At 42.4% G+C, this 20722-nt stretch overlaps 1 protein-coding gene across 2 annotated transcripts; it reads right to left on the reverse strand.

Moving 5' to 3' along the window:
* Positions 1–3996: 3996 nt before the first annotated feature.
* On the reverse strand, positions 3997–20463 carry LOC121862749 (proto-oncogene tyrosine-protein kinase receptor Ret-like). 2 transcript variants are annotated; one of them, XM_042361070.1, is made up of 19 exons: positions 20337–20463; positions 18816–18940; positions 18066–18197; positions 17504–17702; positions 16471–16583; positions 15938–16101; positions 15143–15413; positions 14698–14932; positions 14285–14458; positions 13860–13956; positions 13575–13758; positions 12808–12934; positions 11469–11658; positions 9947–10103; positions 9349–9478; positions 7945–8146; positions 7269–7594; positions 6684–6949; positions 3997–6039 (listed from the first exon to the last, which is right to left on the reverse strand). In XM_042361070.1, exons 1-19 carry the CDS (start codon positions 20428–20430, stop codon positions 5662–5664), a joined length of 3564 nt encoding a protein of 1187 aa, XP_042217004.1. In that variant the 5' UTR covers positions 20431–20463; the 3' UTR covers positions 3997–5661. The 2 variants fall into 2 exon arrangements, with proteins under 2 accessions (XP_042217004.1, XP_042217006.1); XM_042361072.1 differs by having other exon boundaries at positions 6000–6117.
* Between the last annotated feature and the right edge of the window lie 259 nt (positions 20464–20722).

Below are 20722 nucleotides of genomic sequence, written 5' to 3' on the forward strand. Positions count from 1 at the left end.
AATTTATGGATCACCTGAAGATTAACCCCCCTAGTTTATTTCACCTGATGATTTAACTCCCTAATACTACCTGGGTGATTAGGTTAAGTTAGGTGGATTTAGGTTAGGATAAATTAGTTTAGGTAAGGTTAGGTAAGGTTAGGTTAGGCCAGATAAGGTACGGTTAGGTTAACACCAGGATAATCAATCACCAGGTGAAATTAACCTCGGGGTGTTTAATCCTCAGGTGAGTCAAAGTAACACTAATCAAAGGTGAAACTAACATGGCGGAGAGAAAGTCGACAATATGTAGCACAGACTATAACAGTGTGAGCCGTTTGACTGAACCAGCAGCTTAGTGGAGACTGGCTGTACAGGACACATCGACTAGTTAAGGTAAATACACACTAATTGGCTGTCTGTACTAATGACCATAGACTAATTAGCTTGGGAGTACAGACAATGGAGACTAATTAGTTGTCTGTACTAATGACCACAGACTAATTAGCTTGGGAGTACAGACAATGGAGACTAACTAGTTGTCTGTACTAATGACCAAAGACTAATTAGCTGTCTGTACTGATGACCACAGACTAATTAGCTCGGCAGTACAGGCAATGGAGACTAATTAGCTGTCTGTACTGATGACCACAGACTAATTAGCTCGGCAGTACAGACAATGGAGACTAATTAGCTGTCTGTACTAATGACCACAGACTAATTAGCTCGGCAGTACAGACAATGGAGACTAATTAGCTGTCTGTACTGATGACCACAGACTAATTAGCTCGGCAGTACAGACAATGGAGACTAATTAGCTGTCTGTACTGACGACCACAGACTAATTAGCTCGGCAGTACAGACAATGGAGACTAATTAGCTGTCTGTACTGATGACCACAGACTAATTAGCTCGGGAGTACAGACGCGATAGACCTAATTATGTGTCTGTACCAGCAACACAGACTAATTTAATGTTACTTCTGTACTTTGAGAACACAGACTAAGGGCGTCGCCATCACTGACAAGCTTCTATTAGCCGTGTCTGTGAAGGTACTTGAAACACAGACTAATTGCTTGTCTGTACTAACACACACACACACACACACACACACACACACACACACATACACACGCTACTAACAGCACAGACTTAATCGCTTGTCTGTACCAGCAATATAAACACTAATGACTCAGAGATGACAGTACCAACAACAGATTAATTAATATTTTTGTCTGTCCGAGTCACACAGACTGACGTACAGACGCAGCTGGCCACTCACGCGTCTGTGAAACTGATGATACCCAGAATAAAAACATTAACTGGTAACTCCCCACGAGAAAGTTGCCATCTTAAAAAAACAATAACTGGCAACTCCCCACGAGAAAAAGTTGCCATCTTAAAAAATAAAAACAATAACTGGCAACTCCCCACGAGAGAAAGTTGCCATCTTAAATAAAAACAATAACTGGCAACTCCCCACGAGAGAAAGTTGCCATCTTAAATAAAAACAATAACTGGCAACTCCCCACGAGAGAAAGTTGCCATCTTAAAAAAAACTGGCAACTCCCATATCTTAAATAAATGATAACTGGCAACTCCCCACGAGAGAAAGCAATCCTGGCCTCATTTAAATAAAAATGAGAGAGACCATCTTAAATAAAACATTAACTGGCAACTCCCCACGAGAGAAAGTTGCCATCTTAAATAAAAAACATTAACTGGTAACTCCCCACGAGAGAAAGTTGCCATCTTAAATAAAAACATTAACTGGCAACTCCCCACGAGAAAAAGTTGCCATCTTAAAAAAACAATAACTGGCAACTCCCCACGAGAAAAAGTTGCCATCTTAAAAAATAAAAACAATAACTGGCAACTTCCCACGAGAAAAAGTTGCCATCTTAAAAAATAAAAACAATAACTGGCAACTCCCCACGAGAAAAAGTTGCCATCTTAAAAAATAAAAACAATAACTGGCAACTCCCCACGAGAAAAAGTTGCCATCTTAAATAAAAAACATTAACTGGTAACTCCCCACGAGAGAAAGTTGCCATCTTAAAATAAAAACATTAACTGGCAACTCCCCACATAAGATTGTTGCCAGCTACCTCAGTAATTGCTGGTACTGACAGAATCCGGCATATTAAACAATATAAAACACATATATATATAACTATCATTTTACACAAGCGGATTTATTTTATACACGTATTTTACTTATAAATAGAGATTAATATAACGCAGAGAAGTATATCTATATATATTTTTTTCCAATATATTATTTCCTATAGTAAAAAAATAAATATATTTCGCTAATGTGATCTATTTAGACAATGTTTTTATTATGTTCTTAAATTCAGAAAAAATGTGTATGTGTGTACCTCGTGTATAGTGATGTATGTATGTATGTCTGTAAGTTTGATCATGTATGTATGAATGAGCCTATGTATGTATATATGACTGTATGTTACTCTTACAACAAGAGCTTCCCATCAAGTTGCTCTATAAAGTAGTTAACACAATCTAACATTAACACTCGGTATAAGTAACTAACTTAAGTAACTTATTTAAGTAACCATTTAACGTTACTAAGAGAATAATTGAGCAAAAAATTATTAAATTATTTATGACGAGAATAATTATGTAACGTGTGTATGGCAACACTTTGGTTTATAGCTGAGTGTTAGCTGGTTTTTGAGTGTTAGCTGACACTTGGGTATCAACGAACACCCAAGTATTAGGTAATACATGAATCATCTAAAACTCGAGTGACAGCTAAGACTCGAGTAACAGCTAAAACTCGAGTAACAGCTAAGACTCGAGCAACAGCTAAGACTCGAGCAACAGTTAAGACTCGAGCAACAGCTAAGACTCGAGTAACAGCTAAGACTCGAGTAACAGCTAAGACTCGAGTAACAGCTAAGACTCAAGTAACAGCTAAGACTCACGTAACAGCTAAGACTCGAGCAACAGCTAAGACTCGAGTAACAGCTAAGACTCGAGCAACAGCTAAGACTCGAGCAACAGCTAAGACTCGACTATAAGCTAAAAGGCCACACACTATTAAGCTCCTTCAGCTATACCAAAAATAACCTTAGCCTCATTAACCTGACTACAAGATGGCGTCCTCAACAACTACTGTACACTGATTGGTTACTCACTTATGACGTCACACCTGGTAACTCACTCATGACGTCACAACCGCACCCCCATTTTTTCTTCTCAATTTTAAATATTATAAAAATTCATATTAACAGAAATCAAATGAAATTAACATTAGTTTTTGTTATATTAAAGAAATTTAATTTAACATGGGTCAAAAAGTACCCAAGGTTAAAATTATATTCACATTTATATTAAGGGGAAATAATGGAAGGATTTTTTCAAGTTTATTTCCAACAATACAATTTTTCCCCCAAAATTTACATTCACATTAAAGTTCATTAATTTTTGAGTAAATTTTATTATTGTTGAAGAAAAAAAAACTTGAAATTGTCCTTCATTCATAGTTTTTGCTTTATATTTACATTCGAGTTTGATTAATTTTTTTAGATATTTCGATAAAGACTAAAAAAAAAAAATGGTTGTGATTGTGGTGGTATAACCCATTTAACAACTAACAACCAATTACAACTATAACTGCAGGTTGTTAGGCTGTTGAGGACACAGTCTGGCTAGTTAATGATCATTTGTTTGTTTGTTTACCAGTAAGTGTTGGTTTGATCAGTTGCTTTGACTGTTAACAGGTACTGAGTGGTGTAGGGGGGTGTAGGGGGGGTGGTAGTGGTTGGTGTTGTAGGGGTGGTGGTGGTGGTGGAGATGGGGGAATGGGGTTAGGGAGGGAGGGTTGGAGGTTGGGGGGTGGTAGTGAGGGTAGGAGAGGGAGGAGAGGGTTGGTTGGAGAGGGAGGAGGGGGGTTGGTTGGAGAGGAGGAGGGAGGAGAGGGATTGGTTGGAGAGGAGAGAGGAGGGGGGTTGGTTGGAGAGGGAGGAGAGGGGAAAGAGATTGGTTGGAGACAAACACAGTAGCATTTAGCGTGAGAGAAAACATTAAGAGAAAAACAAAAACAAAAATAACAATTACACTCAAGTCTCTATGTGAATCTGCCGCCATCTTGAATCCCATAAACACACAAAAAATCACCCATAAGTCGGCACTGAATTCCGACTTAAGAGAAATTACCACAAGAATCTAAGTAACTGATTCTGAAAAAAAAAAAAAAAATCTCCCAACTCGTAACTTCCAACATGGCGTCAAAAATACCCAGAGACTTGAGAATAAAATATAATCTTTCTCCTTAGCATTAATTAGTGAGGAGAATTTTTGACTATATTTTAAGAATGAGTTTGGGAAGCATGAAACGGTTTTAATATTAGTTTTGTAAGGTTCATTTGTGTTGTGAACCATACAATATCTGGTTCACTTATAAGATGAACCATACAATATCTGGTTCACTTATAAGATGAACCATACAATATCTGGTTCACTTATAAGATGAACCATACAATATCTGGTTCACTTATAAGATGAACCATACAATATCTGGTTCACTTATAAGATGAACCATACAATATCTGGTTCACTTATAAGATGAACCATACAATATCTGGTTCACTTATAAGATGAACCATACAATATCTGGTTCACTTATAATACGAACCATACAATATCTGGTTCGCTTATAATGCGAACCATACAATATCTGGTTCGCTTATAATACGAACCATACGAGCCACATATGAACCTATTATTTCATCCCAAGATAAAGATTTTTTTTCCGAGAATTAAAATCAAGGAGAATAAAATGAAGGAACATTCACTAAATATCAGTTATATAAAAGGTTGTAGCTATTTATATTAAGATCACTACCCTCTTTCTGGACATACTGAGGGCAAACTTGATTTTCTGTTTCGTTCACATTTTTGACGATAAAAGCACATGATTTTTAGATATTTTTTTGAGGATTCGTAAGGATTTTTATTTCTTCTCCATATGTGAGTTCCTTACATATAAAGCATTTAGATTAGAGTGTTTGTTTTGGGGTTTGTTAAAGAGTATGACTTCACCTTTGAAAAAATAAGGGAAGTGGGTTTGGTTGGTATTTTGTGTGGTTTTATATAATATATTGAGGTTGACCTTCACAGAGTCACACTCGAAGGTATTGACATACAAGGAACACTGTTAGTTCTCACACTCGCTCTACAAGTCACAGGGGAAAAACCTAGAAAATAGAGAGGGACTTATTTAGCCCCCTTGAGGGTCTATGAGCGTCTCTGTTAAGCCCCTTGAGGAACTCAAGAGGGACTTTGTTAAGTCCTTGAGAGACTATGAGGGACAGTTAGCCCCTTGAAGGAATATGCGTGTCTCTGTTAAGCCCTCGAGGGACCATGGAGGACTCTGTTAGCCCCTTGAGGGACTTGACGGACTCAATCAGCCCCCTGAGGACTTAGTCAGCCCATTGAGGGACCTGAGAGACTCCGTCAGCCTCAGAGGGCCTCCGCCAGGCCTCAGAGGGCCTCCGTCAGCCTCAGAGGGCCTCCGTCAGCCTCAGAGGGCCTTCCGTCAGCCTCTCTCCTCTACAACGCAGCAGACGGCGGGAAGAGCTATACAAGGGGGGTGATGAGTCATAGACGCGACGCGTGATGAGATTGATTAGATAACGTGCAAATCTTTTGAGACCCTCACACAATCACGGGCGTGGTGTGGGTGGTGGCATGGGCGGCATTGTGCGTGTGGGCGGTGGTATGGGCGGTTTGCGCTGGCTCCGGGCTGGGGGTGAGGTGACCTAGCAAGTCTTCAGTCAGGAGTTCCTGCCTCTCCTCCAGGTCCTCCGAGGTGTCTTGGTCATCGTCGTGGTCTCCTTCAGGGTCCTGGTCATCGTCGTCATCCTGGTCGTGGTGAGGGACGGGGGAGTACGACGACCCCCTGGGGGAGGCCTGGGGGGGTCTGCTTCCCCCCTTGTGCTCAGCCCTCCATCGACCACGACCCTCCTCTGTGGCGTATCCAGAATCCCCCGTAGCTCGCCCACTGTCAGAGTCCTCCTCGCTACGGCAACACTCCTGACATACGTGAGAGTTGCCATAAACAACCTACCATAAGTTGCCATAAACAACCTATCATAAGTTGCCATACACTCTCTGTCAGTAGTTTTCATAAGGGTTAGTATTACATTAATATTAGTTTAATTCTACTAAGTTGTCATAAAAATCTATCACAAGTTGCCATAAGGGTTACTCTGTACTGTACTCTATTATTACATTATTATCAGTCTAATTTTACTTAATTGCCATAAAACCATCTACCAAAAGTTGCCATAAAGCCACTTACCAAAAGTTACCATACTGTACACTATTATTAGTTGCCATATGGATTAGTGCGAACTACCTAATATTACAATAACATTACTTGACTTCTACTGAAAAGTTGCCATAATCAACTATCAACTGTTGCCATACATTATTTACTATTAGTTGTCATAAGGAATAACATTAATAATTTTAAGTTTAATTTATACTAAGTCAAATTCTACTGCCATACCTACAGAGATTTTACTTCAATTCCCCTACAAATTGCCATAACCTCAAGAAATTTACGTAACTAAATATTACCCTAAATTCTATACTAATTACTACAAATATACAAATTGCCATATATCTCAAAGTTGCCATACTGTCCTCCAAACACAAAGTTGCCATACACCTACCAAATTGTGGGCGTCTTCTTCATCAGGTCGACTGGCCAGGGTGGAATAATGAAGAGGAGTTGGATGAGGTATTTCACTGGTAGGAGAATAGGCGGGATTGTGGGCGTGGGAGGTGGTGATGGTGGGCGTATGGGCGGCTGTGACAGGCGGGGAGGTGGGCGCCAGGAGAGGTTCGGTGGACTCCGCTCGACGCGGTGCTCCGAGATCCGTTCTGGCCACAAGGTAGGAATCGGAGTCGAGTTGTTCCGAACCCGGCGGTGACCAGTCTAGTGAGAGAGAGAGAGAGAGAGAAGGTGAGAGAGAGGGAGGGTGAGTGAGAGAGAGTGAGGGAGGGAGAGCGTGTATGTGAGAGAGAGAGAGAGTGTGTGTGTATGTGAGAGAGAGAGAGAGAGCGACTGTTTTGAGGTAAGGCGGAAATAGAGGAAATTCACATGGATCCAATTCAATATAATTCCCTCAACAAACGCTTTATTTAAACATAACACACACACACACACACACACACACATACACACACACACACACACACACACACACACACACACACACACACACACACACACACACACACACACACACACACACCTTGTTGTATAGGCAGCTGCGTCTCATCTATATTCAACTGTGGCGGCGCCCCTTGGTGAGTACTGCCCTGAGTTGATGCTTCCCGTTCCTCATTTATTGGTCCTACAGGAGGTTGGGGGGAGTCCTGAAACTGCGGCGGCGCCTCCAGGAACTGCTGTGAGGGTTCTGGCACGCCGTCGAAGTACCCGCGGTTAGTGACGATGAGTGACCGTAACTCCAGGTACTCCACGTCAGCTTGGATCATGGCATCGAAGATATCTGTGAGTTCCTGGAAGCACGGGCGTCTTGCGGGGTCCTCAGCCCAGCACTGTAGCATTACATCATATCTGTGGTGGTGAGAGGGTGTGTTAGTTGGGGTGTGTTAGTTGGGGTGTGTTAGTTAGGTGTTAGTTGGGGTGTGTTAGTTGGGGTGTGTTAGTTGGGGTGTGTAGGGGTGTAGGGGAGAGGGTAGGGGTGTATGGAGGGGTGTAGGGGAGAGGGTGTCAGTAGGGGTGTATGGAGGGGTGTAGGGGAGAGGGTGTCAGTAGGGGTGTATGGAGGGGTGTAGGGGAGAGGGTGTTAGTTGGGGTGTATGGAGGGGTGTAGGGGAGAGTATTTTAACTACGAATATAAAACTTAAACAAAACATGTACACAAATTACACCGTAAACAGAATCAGAGACGAATAAACACTCACAATTCCTGGGAGCAGTTGTCGGGTTTCTCCATGCGGTAACCAGCCTTCAGGAGGGAAAAGAGCCTCTCTGGGGTGACTCCTGGGTAGGGTGGGGTGCCTAAGGTGACCAGTTCCCAGAGTAACACCCCAAAGCCCCAAACATCGCTCTTGCTGGTGTAAACATGATCCACCAAGCTTTCTAGCGCCATCCACTTGACCGGTACTGTGGATAGGAGAGGTGGATTAGGTGGATTAGGTGGATTAGGTGGATTAAGGTAAGGGTATGGTTTTGTGTTTTATTTTTCTCTGTTTATCTTTCTGTCTTTTTGTCGCACACACACACACACACACACACACACACACACACACACACACACACACACTCACACACACACACACACACACACACACACACACACACACACACACACACCACCGAAGGGTCAAGACGTACCTGGCGCTCCTCTCGGAGCAGCCAGGTCAACTGTTATGTTGGCCCATACCAACTCCCTCCCCTGAACCCTCCTCCCCACCGCAATATCAACAAGTTCACGCCAGAAGTTACTATTTCATTTAGGAAAGGAATGGAACCAGTGTTAAACAGAGGTGAACAGTGGTGAACAGTGCTTAAGTCAGTGAGAACAACTCAACAGTAACAGTGGTACCCAAGTTGACCTTCACACAGTGAGGTCCCAGGTACCCAGTGATAACGGCCCCGACCCAACAACCAGCGATGTGTTAATCCGTCTACGATAGGAAGGCCTGGGACCACACCTCACTCATAGAACACCGTCTGTGAGGGAACTACTACACCACGTGAGGCCCCTCATAACACCATCTGTGAGGGAATTACTACACCACGTGAGGCCCCTCATAACACCATCTGTGAGGGAATTACTACACCACGTGAGGCCCCTCATAACACCATCTGTGAGGGAATTACTACACCACGTGAGGTCCCCTCATAACACCATCTGTGAGGGAATTACTACACCACGTCAGGCCCTCATAACACCATCTGTGAGGGAATTACTACACCACGTGAGGCCCTCATAACACCATCTGTGAGGAATTACTACACCACGTAGGTCATAACACCATCTGTGAGGGAATTACTACACCACGTGGTCCCTCATAACACCATCTGCGGGGAACTACTACACCACGTCAGGTCCTCTAACACCATCTGGGAGGGAGTTACTACACTACGTGTTTGCTGTTCAACACCTTACATTAATCTGTATGTTCACTGTCTCTAATAAGGCTTTTTAAACCACCAATGTATGTAATAAGTCATTTATATCAGTATATTTTCAGCCTTCGGGCTGCAGAACTTTCAATAAACCGTTAATTATTACATTATTATTACACACACACACACACACACACACACACACACACACACACACACACACACACACTCACCTCTTCCCTTGCTCCTCTTGAAGTACAGATCACCTTCATACACATCCCTCGTCAACCCGAAGTCAGATATTTTGCACACCTTCCCGGCCGCTAGCAACACATTCCTCGCTGCCAGATCCCGGTGTACCAGCTGTGGACAGATGGGTGTATATGAACCAGCTGTTTAGAGAGGATATAAGGCTTTATACACCAGCTGTAGAGGTAGGAAAGAAGTGTGTAAATCAGCTGTTTCTTTCGGTCTTTCCAGCTTTCTCTCTCCTTCTCTCTCTCACACTGTCACTCTCCTCTTCTTCCTCACTCTACCTCCCTCATTCTCACACTTCCTTCCATGCTCCCCTCCCCACCCCCCCCACACTCCCTCCTGCCCTCTCCCTCCATATCCCATTTCTCTAGCACTCCTTCCTCCCTCTCCCTCACCTCTACCCTCCCTCATTCACACTTCCTTCCATGCCCCTCCCACCCCCCACACTCCCTCCTGCCCTCTCCCTCCATCCCACATTCTAGCGTTAATCTTTCCTCCCTCTCACTCTAATACGTCCCTCATTCTCACACCCCTTCCCTCCCTTACTCTACCCTTCTCCCCCCTTCACATTCTTACCTTCATATCAGTAAGGTAGGCCATTCCCTTACAGATCTGCCAGGCGAAGGACAGGAGATCCTTGGGGGTTATAGCGTAGTCTCCTGCAGCGATTTCCGTAGGTCCTGAGCCAACACGATTCTCAAACTCTGCATGACGAGACCGCTTGAGGTAGTTCCTGAAGGGGGAGGAGGTGTGTTAGTGGTTGTAGGGGGTGTGGGGGAGGGGTGGTTGTATAATGTTTGACACTTTCCTGCAATGCTTCACTCACCCTTGACACTTCCCTACAATACTTAACACTTCCCTACAACGCTTGACACTTCCCTACAATACTTAACACTTCCCTACAATACTTAACACTTCCCTACAACGCTTGACACTTCCCTACAATACTTAACACTTCCCTACAATGCTTGACAACACTTTCCTACAATGCTTGACACTTCCCCACAATACTTAACACTTCCTCACAATACTTAACACTTTTCCCACAATGCTTGACACTTCCCTTGCCAATACTTAACACTTCCCTACAATACTTAACATTCCCTACAATACTTTAACACTTTCCTACAATGCTTGACACTTCCTACAATACTTGTATCAATTTCCCTACAATACTTAACACTTTCTTGCCAATGCTTGACACCTCCCTCAAGTACAATACTTAACACTCCTCTCCTTGCCAATGTTTGACACTTCCCTACAATACTTAAATACTTCTCACAATATTTACCACTTTTCCTACAATGCTTGACACTCTTACAATACTTAACACTTCCCTACAATACTTAACAACACTTCTTCCTACAATGCTTGACACTTCCCTCAATACTTAACAATTTCCTTACAATACTTAACACTTTCCTACAATGCTTGACACCTCCCTGCTAATACTTCTTAACACTTCCCTCACAATATTATTTCCTTAACACTTCCTACAATATTTAACACTTTCCTACAATACTTAACACTTCCTGCCAATACTTAACACTTTCCTACAATGCTTGACACTTCCTACAATACTTAATAACACTTCCTACAATACTTAATGACTCCTCTCTTGCCAATGCTTGACACTTCACAATACTTAACACTTCCTCAATAACACTTAACACTTTCCTACAATGTTTGGACACCTTTACACATTTTCTAATGACTTCCCTTTACAATGCTTAACAACACTTCCTTACAATGCTTGACACTTCCCTTGCCAATACTTAACACTTCCTACAATGCTTGATACTTCCTACAATGCTTGACACTCTCAATAATATTTAACAACACTTCCCACAATGCTTAACACTTCCGCATAATGCTTGACACTCTCACAATGCTTAACACTTCCCTACAATGCTTGGATACTTCCCTACAATATTTCTTGACACTTCCCTACAATACTTAACACTTCCCTACAACGCTTGACACTTCCCTACAATACTTAACACTTCCCTACAATACTTAACACTTCCCTACAACGCTTGACACTTCCCTACAATACTTAACACTTCCCTACAATGCTTGACACTTCCCTGGCACTTACCTGAGAGACCCATACTGGCAGTACTCAATGATGATATAAACTGGACCCCCTTTACCGGTACAGGCGCCCAGAAGTCTGACTACGTTAGGATGTGACACTTCCTTCAACAGGGTGTATTCTGACAGTAGGTCTGACAGTTCTACTTGTGTACTGTTGGATTTAAGCATCTTTACTGCCACTGTTGTATAACCTGCGGATGAAGAGAGGGTGTTACTTTCTGGGTGTAGGAGGGTGTAAGTGGGATGTAGGAGGGGTGTAGGAAGGTGTAAGATGAGTGTAGATGGTGAAGAATGGGTGTTGATGGGTGTAAAAAGATGTAGGAGGGTGTAGTAGGGCTGTAGAAGGGTATATTGGGGTGTAGAAGGTAATATTGGGGTGTATAATGTTATATTGGGGTGTAGAATAGGTGTAGTTTGGGTGTGAAAGTGATCCAATTAACATAAACGCGTAAACAAACCACTTTTCTTTAGTCACCCATTAAAATAACATCAAAGAAAACCATACCATATACATTATTGATTCTCGGGATAACTCAAATATTACTCACAAGATTACATTACTGAGACACATACTGACGACACATATTCTTAAAGATACGTAACACATTCTTGGAGATACGTAATGCATTCTTGGAGATACGTAACATATTCTTGGAGACACAAGTTCATAACACATACTCAGAAACACATAACACATACTCAGAAACACATAACACATACTCAGACACACATAACACATACTCAGACACACATAACACATACTCAGACACATAACACATACTCAGACACACATAACACATACTCAGACACACATAACACATACTCAGAAACACATAACACATACTCAGAAACACATAACACATACTCAGACACACATAACACATACTCAGACACACATAACACATACTCAGACACACATAACACATACTCAGACACATAACACATACTCAGAAACACATAACACATACTCAGACATACATAACACATACTCAGACACACATAACACATACTCAGACACACATAACACATACTCAGACACACATAACACATACTCAGACACACATAGCACATACTCAGACACACATAACACATACTCAGACACACATAACACATACTCAGAAACACATAACACATACTCAGACACACATAACACATACTCAGACACACATAACACATACTCAGACACATAACACATACTCAGACACACATAACACATACTCAGACACACATAACACATACTCAGACACACATAACACATACTCAGACACATAACACATACTCAGAAACACATAACACATACTCAGACACACATAACACATACTCAGAAACACATAACTCACCTAAATTACCACCTATTCCCTGTGCTCTTGCTTTCATCACCTTGCCAAACTCTCCCTCACCCAGGGTCTGTTCTATCACTAGGCGACTTCGGGGGAACTCCCATTTACGATCGATCTGTGAACATAACTGTGAATGGTTTGTTTTAATAGGGCAATTTAATTTACCATCGGTCTGTCTGTCTGTCTATTTATCTGTCTAGTTGTCTGTCTGTCTGTCTATTTATCTGTCTAGTTGTCTGTCTGTCTGTCTGGGAGTAACTATTAATGGGTTGTTATAATGTGGCAATTTGAACTGTGTGTCTGTCTGTCAGTTTTTCTGTCTCCTGTTGTCTGTCTGTTTGTCTAGTTATCTGTCTTGGGCTTAACTATTAATGGTTTGTCTGTCTGTCTGTCTGTCTTTCTGTCTAGTTGTCTATTTTTCTATCCATAATTTGATCTAGAAACCTTAATAATTATACTATTATTGAACTAGAAACCACATTACTTAGAGAACTTATAAATACCAATACTCACAAACACATTACTTATGGACTTTTAGAGAGCATTACTTAGAAAACCACTTAGAAACCCCTTTAGAGACCTTAAAAAACCACTTAGAAACCCCTTTAGAGACCATTAAAAACCACTTAGAAACCCCTTTAGAGACCATTAAAAACCACTTAGAAACCCCTTTAGAGACCATTAAAAACTACTTAGAAACCCCTTTAGAGACCATTAAAAACCACTTAAAAACCCCTTTAGAGACCATTAAAAACCACAATACTCACTGTTAGATTAAGGGCAGGTACCAGGTTGTGATCAGGGCGAGGTGAGGCCCTTATACCGTGGATAAGGGAATCATGGGTCTCGTCCCTAGTATTATAAGGGACAGAGGAGGATCTCTCTTCATTAGCCAGTGTCCCTAGGGAGATAACACCACCTTTCTGCTTTCCGTTACCGCTGGCATGTCTTCTGTGGGTGTAAGAGGGTGTTGGGTGGGTGTAAGAGGGTGTTGATTGGGTGTACTAATCACTGTACCAATCACCAAATCATTGCACCAATCACTTACGTACCTGCAGAAGACAACACTAAGTAAGGTAAATCCCAGGAAGACCACAGCAGCCACACTGATGCCCACCTTACACCCACGACCACACGCCAACGACGATGCTGTGGGGGGAGATAAGGGTTAGTGGGTGATTATACACGCCCATACCCACGCCTATACCCACAACCACACGCCCACGATGATGTTATGGGGGAGATGAGGGTTAGTGGGTGATTATATACGCCCATATCCACGCCTATACCCACAACCACACGCCCACGATGATGCTATGGGGGAGATAATGGTTAGTGGGTCATTATACACGCCCACTTTACTATCACAATTTCACTACAACACAAGTTAAATACAGATGAACAAAAGTGAACACAAGTGAAAATAAGTGAACACAGATGAAAATAAATGAACAGAGGTGAACACATTTGAACATACCAGGTGCAGGTTCCTTGAGGGGCGGCTCTACACCAGGTGAGGGCGAGGGACGTGTCTGGTAGTCTGGGAAACACTGACAAGCGTAGTCATCACAGGTACAGACTCCCAACCCCGCCTGTATACCCCGGCCGCGTGGTCCAATGGTCATGTGGTTATTTGTTTTCTTCTTACCGTCTGAGGGCAGGAGAGAGAGAGGGTTAGTGAGAGAGAGAGAGAGAGAGACCTATGAGACACCCTGTACATATATGCAGGTGTGTGTGTGTGTGTGTGTGTGTGTGTGTGAGAGAGACAGAGAGCCCCGCAGGACCCCACCCCTGTACATATATGCAGGTGTGTGTGTGTGTGTGTGTGTGTGTGTGTGTGTGTGTGTATGTATGTATGTATGTATATATGTATGTATCCCCAACACTTACACATACAATCCTGGGGACAGATGCCAGTAAATGTATACTCTAATTCGTCACAGATGTTATTAGGACAGGTGTCGAGGGCAGGTGAGCAGGTGGCGTATTTGGTGTACTGTGTCTTGCCCTTTTCAGTCTCCAGAGGGCGCCAGGAACAGGTGCCAGCCGCCCCTAAGCCACAGGTTTCTTGGCACTCTGAACTATACCGGATCGAGGCACACCAAGGCGTTACTTCTTCAGGGTTCTGTTGGAAGGAGAGGGGGTTAGTAGGGGTGGTGGTGAGAGGGGGTGGTGGTGAGAGGGGGTGGTGGTGAGAGGGGGTGGTAAGGGGTTAGTTGTGGTATTTGCAATATATTACAAACAACAAATCAATCACACAGGAACTTACACACATACACACACCTAAACACTCAAACAAACACACACAAACACTCCAAAACAAACACAAACTCACCTGAGACGAACAGGGAAAATTCACTTGTTCCACCACTGTCAGAGTAACAAGGGTCACCGAATCACCCCTAACAATCGTGAACTCTCCTGACCTCAAACCGTCGGGGTCACTCACGTACAATATCCCCGTGATGGGCGTGACCTTTATGCTCACGTTAACGCTATCAGAGGTCAAGATGAAGGCGGCGTTGGCAGGTAGGTAGGAATTAAAGTGAAGTTGGGTCACGTTAGGGTAGATGAGTTGACCCAAACGGTAGTACTGGTTAACTGGCCTGTGGGGTGATTAGGTGTGGTGAGAGAGGTAACAACATTAAAAATATGGACAGGTAAATTAATGAATTAATAAACCGATATAGACAGATAAATAACTAGATAGATAGATGGAAAGATAACTAGATAGATAGATGGAAAGATAACTAGATAGATAGATGGAAAGTTAACTAGATAGATAGATGGAAAGATAACTAGATAGATAGATATTCGTATAAATACAAAATTATCCATAAATTAAATATTAGGTCATTTACATTTACCATTAAAAAGAAAATGGATAAATTAAAGAAAATTAAAAATAAATAAAAAGAAAACATAGAAAACAAACATAAAACATAAATATCTAACAAAAAAAACGGAGAAAATAACCATAAAAATACAAAAAATTAAGAAAACGGAACAAATAAAACGCAAAAATTAAAGAAAACGGAAAAACAAAAATAAAACAAAAATTACAGAAAACGGAAAAAACGCCAAATCGGAGAAACCACAGAAAACGGATGCATAATAGGGGTAGACTTACGGAATAATGGTAATATTGAGTTCGGAGGGCGGTAACTCCTTCAGAAGAGCTATCGTTTCAGGTGACAGTACCCCATTGTCTGTGTTGTGTGTAAGGGCGTGTAAGGGAGTCGGTTTGACCTCTTCTTCATAGTTAGGTAAGGTCAAGGTCACGCTGTACTTCACCTGGGTAGAGAACATGAGAAGTGGAGCATTAGTTAGGTATGGAGGGAACTGGAGCATTGATTAGGGTATAGAGGGAACTGGAGCATTGATTTGGTATAGAGGGAACTGAAGCATTAGTTTGGTGTAGAGGGAACTGGAGCATTAGTTCGGTAAAGAGGTAAATGGAGCATTAGTTTGGTATAGAGGGAACTGGAGCATTAGTTTGGTGTAGAGGGAACTGGAGCATTAATTTGGTATAGAGGGAACTGGAGCATTAGTTTGGTATAGAGGGAACTGAAGCATTAGTTTGGTGTAGAGGGAACTGGAGCATTAGAATGTTATAGAAAATGAGCGTTAACTTATGAGTTCCGTGGAGAGAGAGAGACCCACCTGTTTCTTCTCCTGGGCGATAGAGGGCAGCAGGTTCCTGTCAATGAACACAACAGAGAAGTGGATCTTGGGCGGAAGTTTGGCGTGTAATCCCGTCTCTTTAAACTTGACCACTGCGGGAGATAAACGTCATTATTTCTATCTCTATCTCTCTCTATCTATGTCTCTATCTCTCTCTCTCTATCTTTCTCTATCTCTCTCTCTCTATCTATGTCTCTATCTCTCTCTATATCTCTCTCTATATCTCTCTGTCTATCTCTCTCTCTCTGTCTCTATCTCTCTCTCTCTATCTAGCTCTCTATCTGTCTCTATCTCTCTCTCTCTATCTATGTCTCTATCTCTCTCTCTCTATCTGTCTCTATCTCTAATTTCTCTATCTTTGTATATATTTATCTCTCTGTATCTAGCTCTCTATCTCTTTATCTATCCATCTATCTCTTTATCTATCTATCCATCATCTCTTTGTCTATCTATCTATCTATCTATCTATCTATCTATCTATCCATCTATGTCTTTATCTATCTACCCATCTATCTCTTTATCTATCTATCTCTTTATCTATCTATCTATCTATCTATCTATCTATCTCTTTATCTATCTATCTGTTCGTCTCCTTCCTCAACTAAAGTTCGGTGTTAATTACTGTATGAAATTATGTTAACAAGACAACATGCAATTATGACGTCACCATTAATATTCTTCTTAAGGGTCATTAAACTATAATTACTTGGCAGGTGTTATTGGTTTGTCTAGGTAATGTTATTGTTGTTATTATTATTGTTATTATTGTTATTGTTATTATTATTATTGTTATTGTTATTATTATTATTGTTATTGTTATTGTTATTATTATTATTGTTATTGTTATTATTATTATTGTTATTGTTATTATTGTTATTGTTATTATTGTTATTGTTATTATTATTATTGTTATTATTATCATTGTTATTATTATTACTATTATCATTGTTATTATTATTGCTATTGTTGCTATTAATATTACATTATCACCTTGACCATTACCGCCACGTACCTGGTGCAATCAGTGTACAGAAAGCATTAAAGTTGTAAGCGGTCACATTCTCGGCTTCTTTCATACATAACTCGCTTCTGATGCCAAATTCGGTCACACTCTCAATGGTTACGAGGTTGTATATGTTGCCAATTAGCTCCACCATGTAGTTATTGGTGTCTGTTAGGTCAGGATCTAGTACCAACAATTGGTCATCCAGCTGTAAGGGTCGTTAGGGGTTAGTGATTAAGTGGTGGTACAGTTAATGCAGGAAATGGTAAAGATTCTCCCTCCTACCCTCACCTCTCCCTCCTACCCTCACCTCTCCCTCCTACCCTCACCTCTCCCTCCTACCCTCACCTCGCCCTCCTACCCTCACCTCTCCCTCCTACCCTCACCTCTCCCCCTACCCTCACCTCCCTCCCTACCCTCACCTCCTCCCTACCCTCCACCTCTCCCTCCTACCTTCACCTCTTCCTCCTACCCTCACCTCTCCCTCCTACCCTCACCTCTCCCTCCTACCCTCACCTCTCCCCCCTACCCTCACCTCTCCCTCCTACCCTCACCTCGCCCTCCTACTCACATCATCGGACTTGTTATTGTAGTGCCAGTCGACGATGGGGTTCCTACTCCTGATGGGGGCTGAGTCATCTTCGTCTATAACAGTCAGCATAGCTTCCTTTATCTGTGGTGCTAACAGTCGTCGCTTCCCTGCCTGTGGGTTGGTGAGTGGTGGTGAGTTATAGTGATGATGGTGGTGAGTCATAGTGATGCTAGTGATGATGATAGTGAATAGTGATGATGGTAGTGGTGACAGGACTATGAAACCCGTATCATTACCATTAACCAATTTGATCCAATATTTCTCAGAATAAACCCAATCCTCTGGTCTCTATCTCTTAGTCTCTCACTGAGAAACATCGTCAGGCCACTAAATAAACGTCAGATGTGTTTCACCAATCAATGCTCTCCAACTTGCTGATGGCTACTACATCAACACCCTTTGTTTAGACTTCTTCCCAGGTGTATTTCCCGCCCAAACTGTCACCTGAATGAGTTGTTTTGGTTATTTCCCGCCAAAAATGTCAACAAAAGATTGTTTGATGGTGAAGATGACGCTTGTATGGTGATAGTGACTGAGTTCAATGTGGCTCATCTTCTATAATGATAGTGAATCATCTTAATTAGTGATAGTGACCCAGTACAATGATAGTGAGTAATATTAATTAGTGATAGTGACCCCTAGAATAGTGATAATGACTCAGTACAATGATAGTGAGTAATATTAATTAGTGATAGTGACCCCTAGAATAGTGATAGTGAGTAATCTTACCCGTAAAGTACATTTGATAGTGAAGGGTAGCGAGTCCCCTCTCAGCTCACGGTCTAAGGGGGCAGTTGGCCTCACTATCAGTCTGTCACTATCAGTCTGTAACTCCTGCCTCCCGTTTTCTACACCTGAAAGATTAAGTAAGTGTTAGATAAAATGTTAGTCATAATTAATTGCTAGTCATACAACAGGTGAGTCATACAACAGGTGAGTCATACAACAGGTGAGTCGCACAACAGGTGAGTCATACAACAGGTGAGTCATACAACAGGTGAGTCATACAACAGGTGAGTCATACAACAGGTGAGTCATACAACAGGTGCGTCATACAACAGGTGAGTCATACAACAGGTGAGTCATACAACAGGTGAGTCGCACAACAGAGTGGAGTCCTTTATGAGTGGGAATCATACAGCAGGTGAGTCTGTCCTGTAGGTGAGTCACATACAACCAGGTGGGGTGCCTACAACATAGGTGAGACATACAACAGGTGAGTCATACAGCAAATTGAGTCATACACAACAGGTGGGTCGTACCCAACAGGTGAGTCGTACAGCATGAGTGGAGTCATACAACAGGTGAGTCGTACCAACATGAGTGAAGGTCTTGCAACAGGTGGGTCATACAGCAGGTGAGTCATACAACAGGTTAGTCATACAACAGGTGAGGTCGTACAACAGTGAGTCATACAACGGAGTGAGTCATACAACCAGGTGAGACATGCAACAGTGGTCATGCAACAGGTGAGTCATACAACAAGGTTGGTCATACAACAGTGGGTCATACAACGGTGGAGTCCATACAACAGGTGAGTCATACAACAGGTTAGTCACATACAACCAGGTGAGGTCATACAACAAGTGAGTCTTACAACCAGGTGGAGTCGCCTAACAGGTTGAATCCTTACAACAGGTGAGGTCATTACAACAGGTGGAGTCATACAACAGGTGGAGTCATACAACAAATTGGAGTCATACAACAGGTGGAGTCATACAACAGGTAGAGGTCATACAACAGGTGAGTCATACAACAGGTGAGTCATACCTTAAGGTGCGTCATACAACAAGGTGAGGTCTTACAACAGGTAGGTCATACAACAGGTGAGTCATACAACAGGTTAGTCATACAACAGGTAGGTCATGCAACAGGTGGAGTCATACAACAGGTGAGTCATACAACAGGTAAGTCATACAACAGGTGAGTCGTACAACAGGTGAGTCATACAACAGGTGAGTCATACAACAGGTGAGTCGTACAACGGGTGAGTCGTACAACAGGTGAGTCATACAACAGGTGAGTCGTACAACAGGTGAGTCGTACAACGGGTGAGTCGTACAACAGGTGAGTCATACAACAGGTGAGTCATACAACAGGTGAGTCGTACAACGGGTGAGTCGTACAACAGGTGAGTCATACAACAGGTGACTGTGGTAATAAGACTCACCTGGCATCAATAAGACACTCACCTGGCATCTATGACTCACCTGGCATCAATAAGACACTCACCTGGCATCAATGACTCACCTGGCATAGTTATAGAGTAGAATGCCACCATGCCCGGACAGAAATCAATAAATGAAGGCATTTCTAGTAGCGGGGTCACATCTCTGTTTCCCATTGGCGGAGCTGTATCTTCGTCAGGTAGGAAACACGCTTGGGTGAGAAAGGAGGGGGGGTAGTTGATGGGGGTGAGAAAAGGAGGGGGAAGAAGATGGGGGTGAGAGAAAGGAGGGGGGAAGAAGGATGGGGGAGAGAAAGGAGGGGGGTAGTTGATGGGGTGAGAGAAAGGAGGGGGTTGAAGTGATGGGGGTGAGAGAAAGGAGGGGGGAAGAAGGATGGGGGTGAGAGAAAGGAGGGGGTTAGTTGATGAGGTGAGAGAAAGGAGGGGGAAGAAGGATGGGGGTGAGAGA

This window comes from Homarus americanus, unplaced genomic scaffold (genome assembly GCF_018991925.1).
Source record: "Homarus americanus isolate GMGI-L3 unplaced genomic scaffold, GMGI_Hamer_2.0 scaffold59514, whole genome shotgun sequence".
Classification (NCBI taxonomy): domain Eukaryota; kingdom Metazoa; phylum Arthropoda; class Malacostraca; order Decapoda; family Nephropidae; genus Homarus; species Homarus americanus.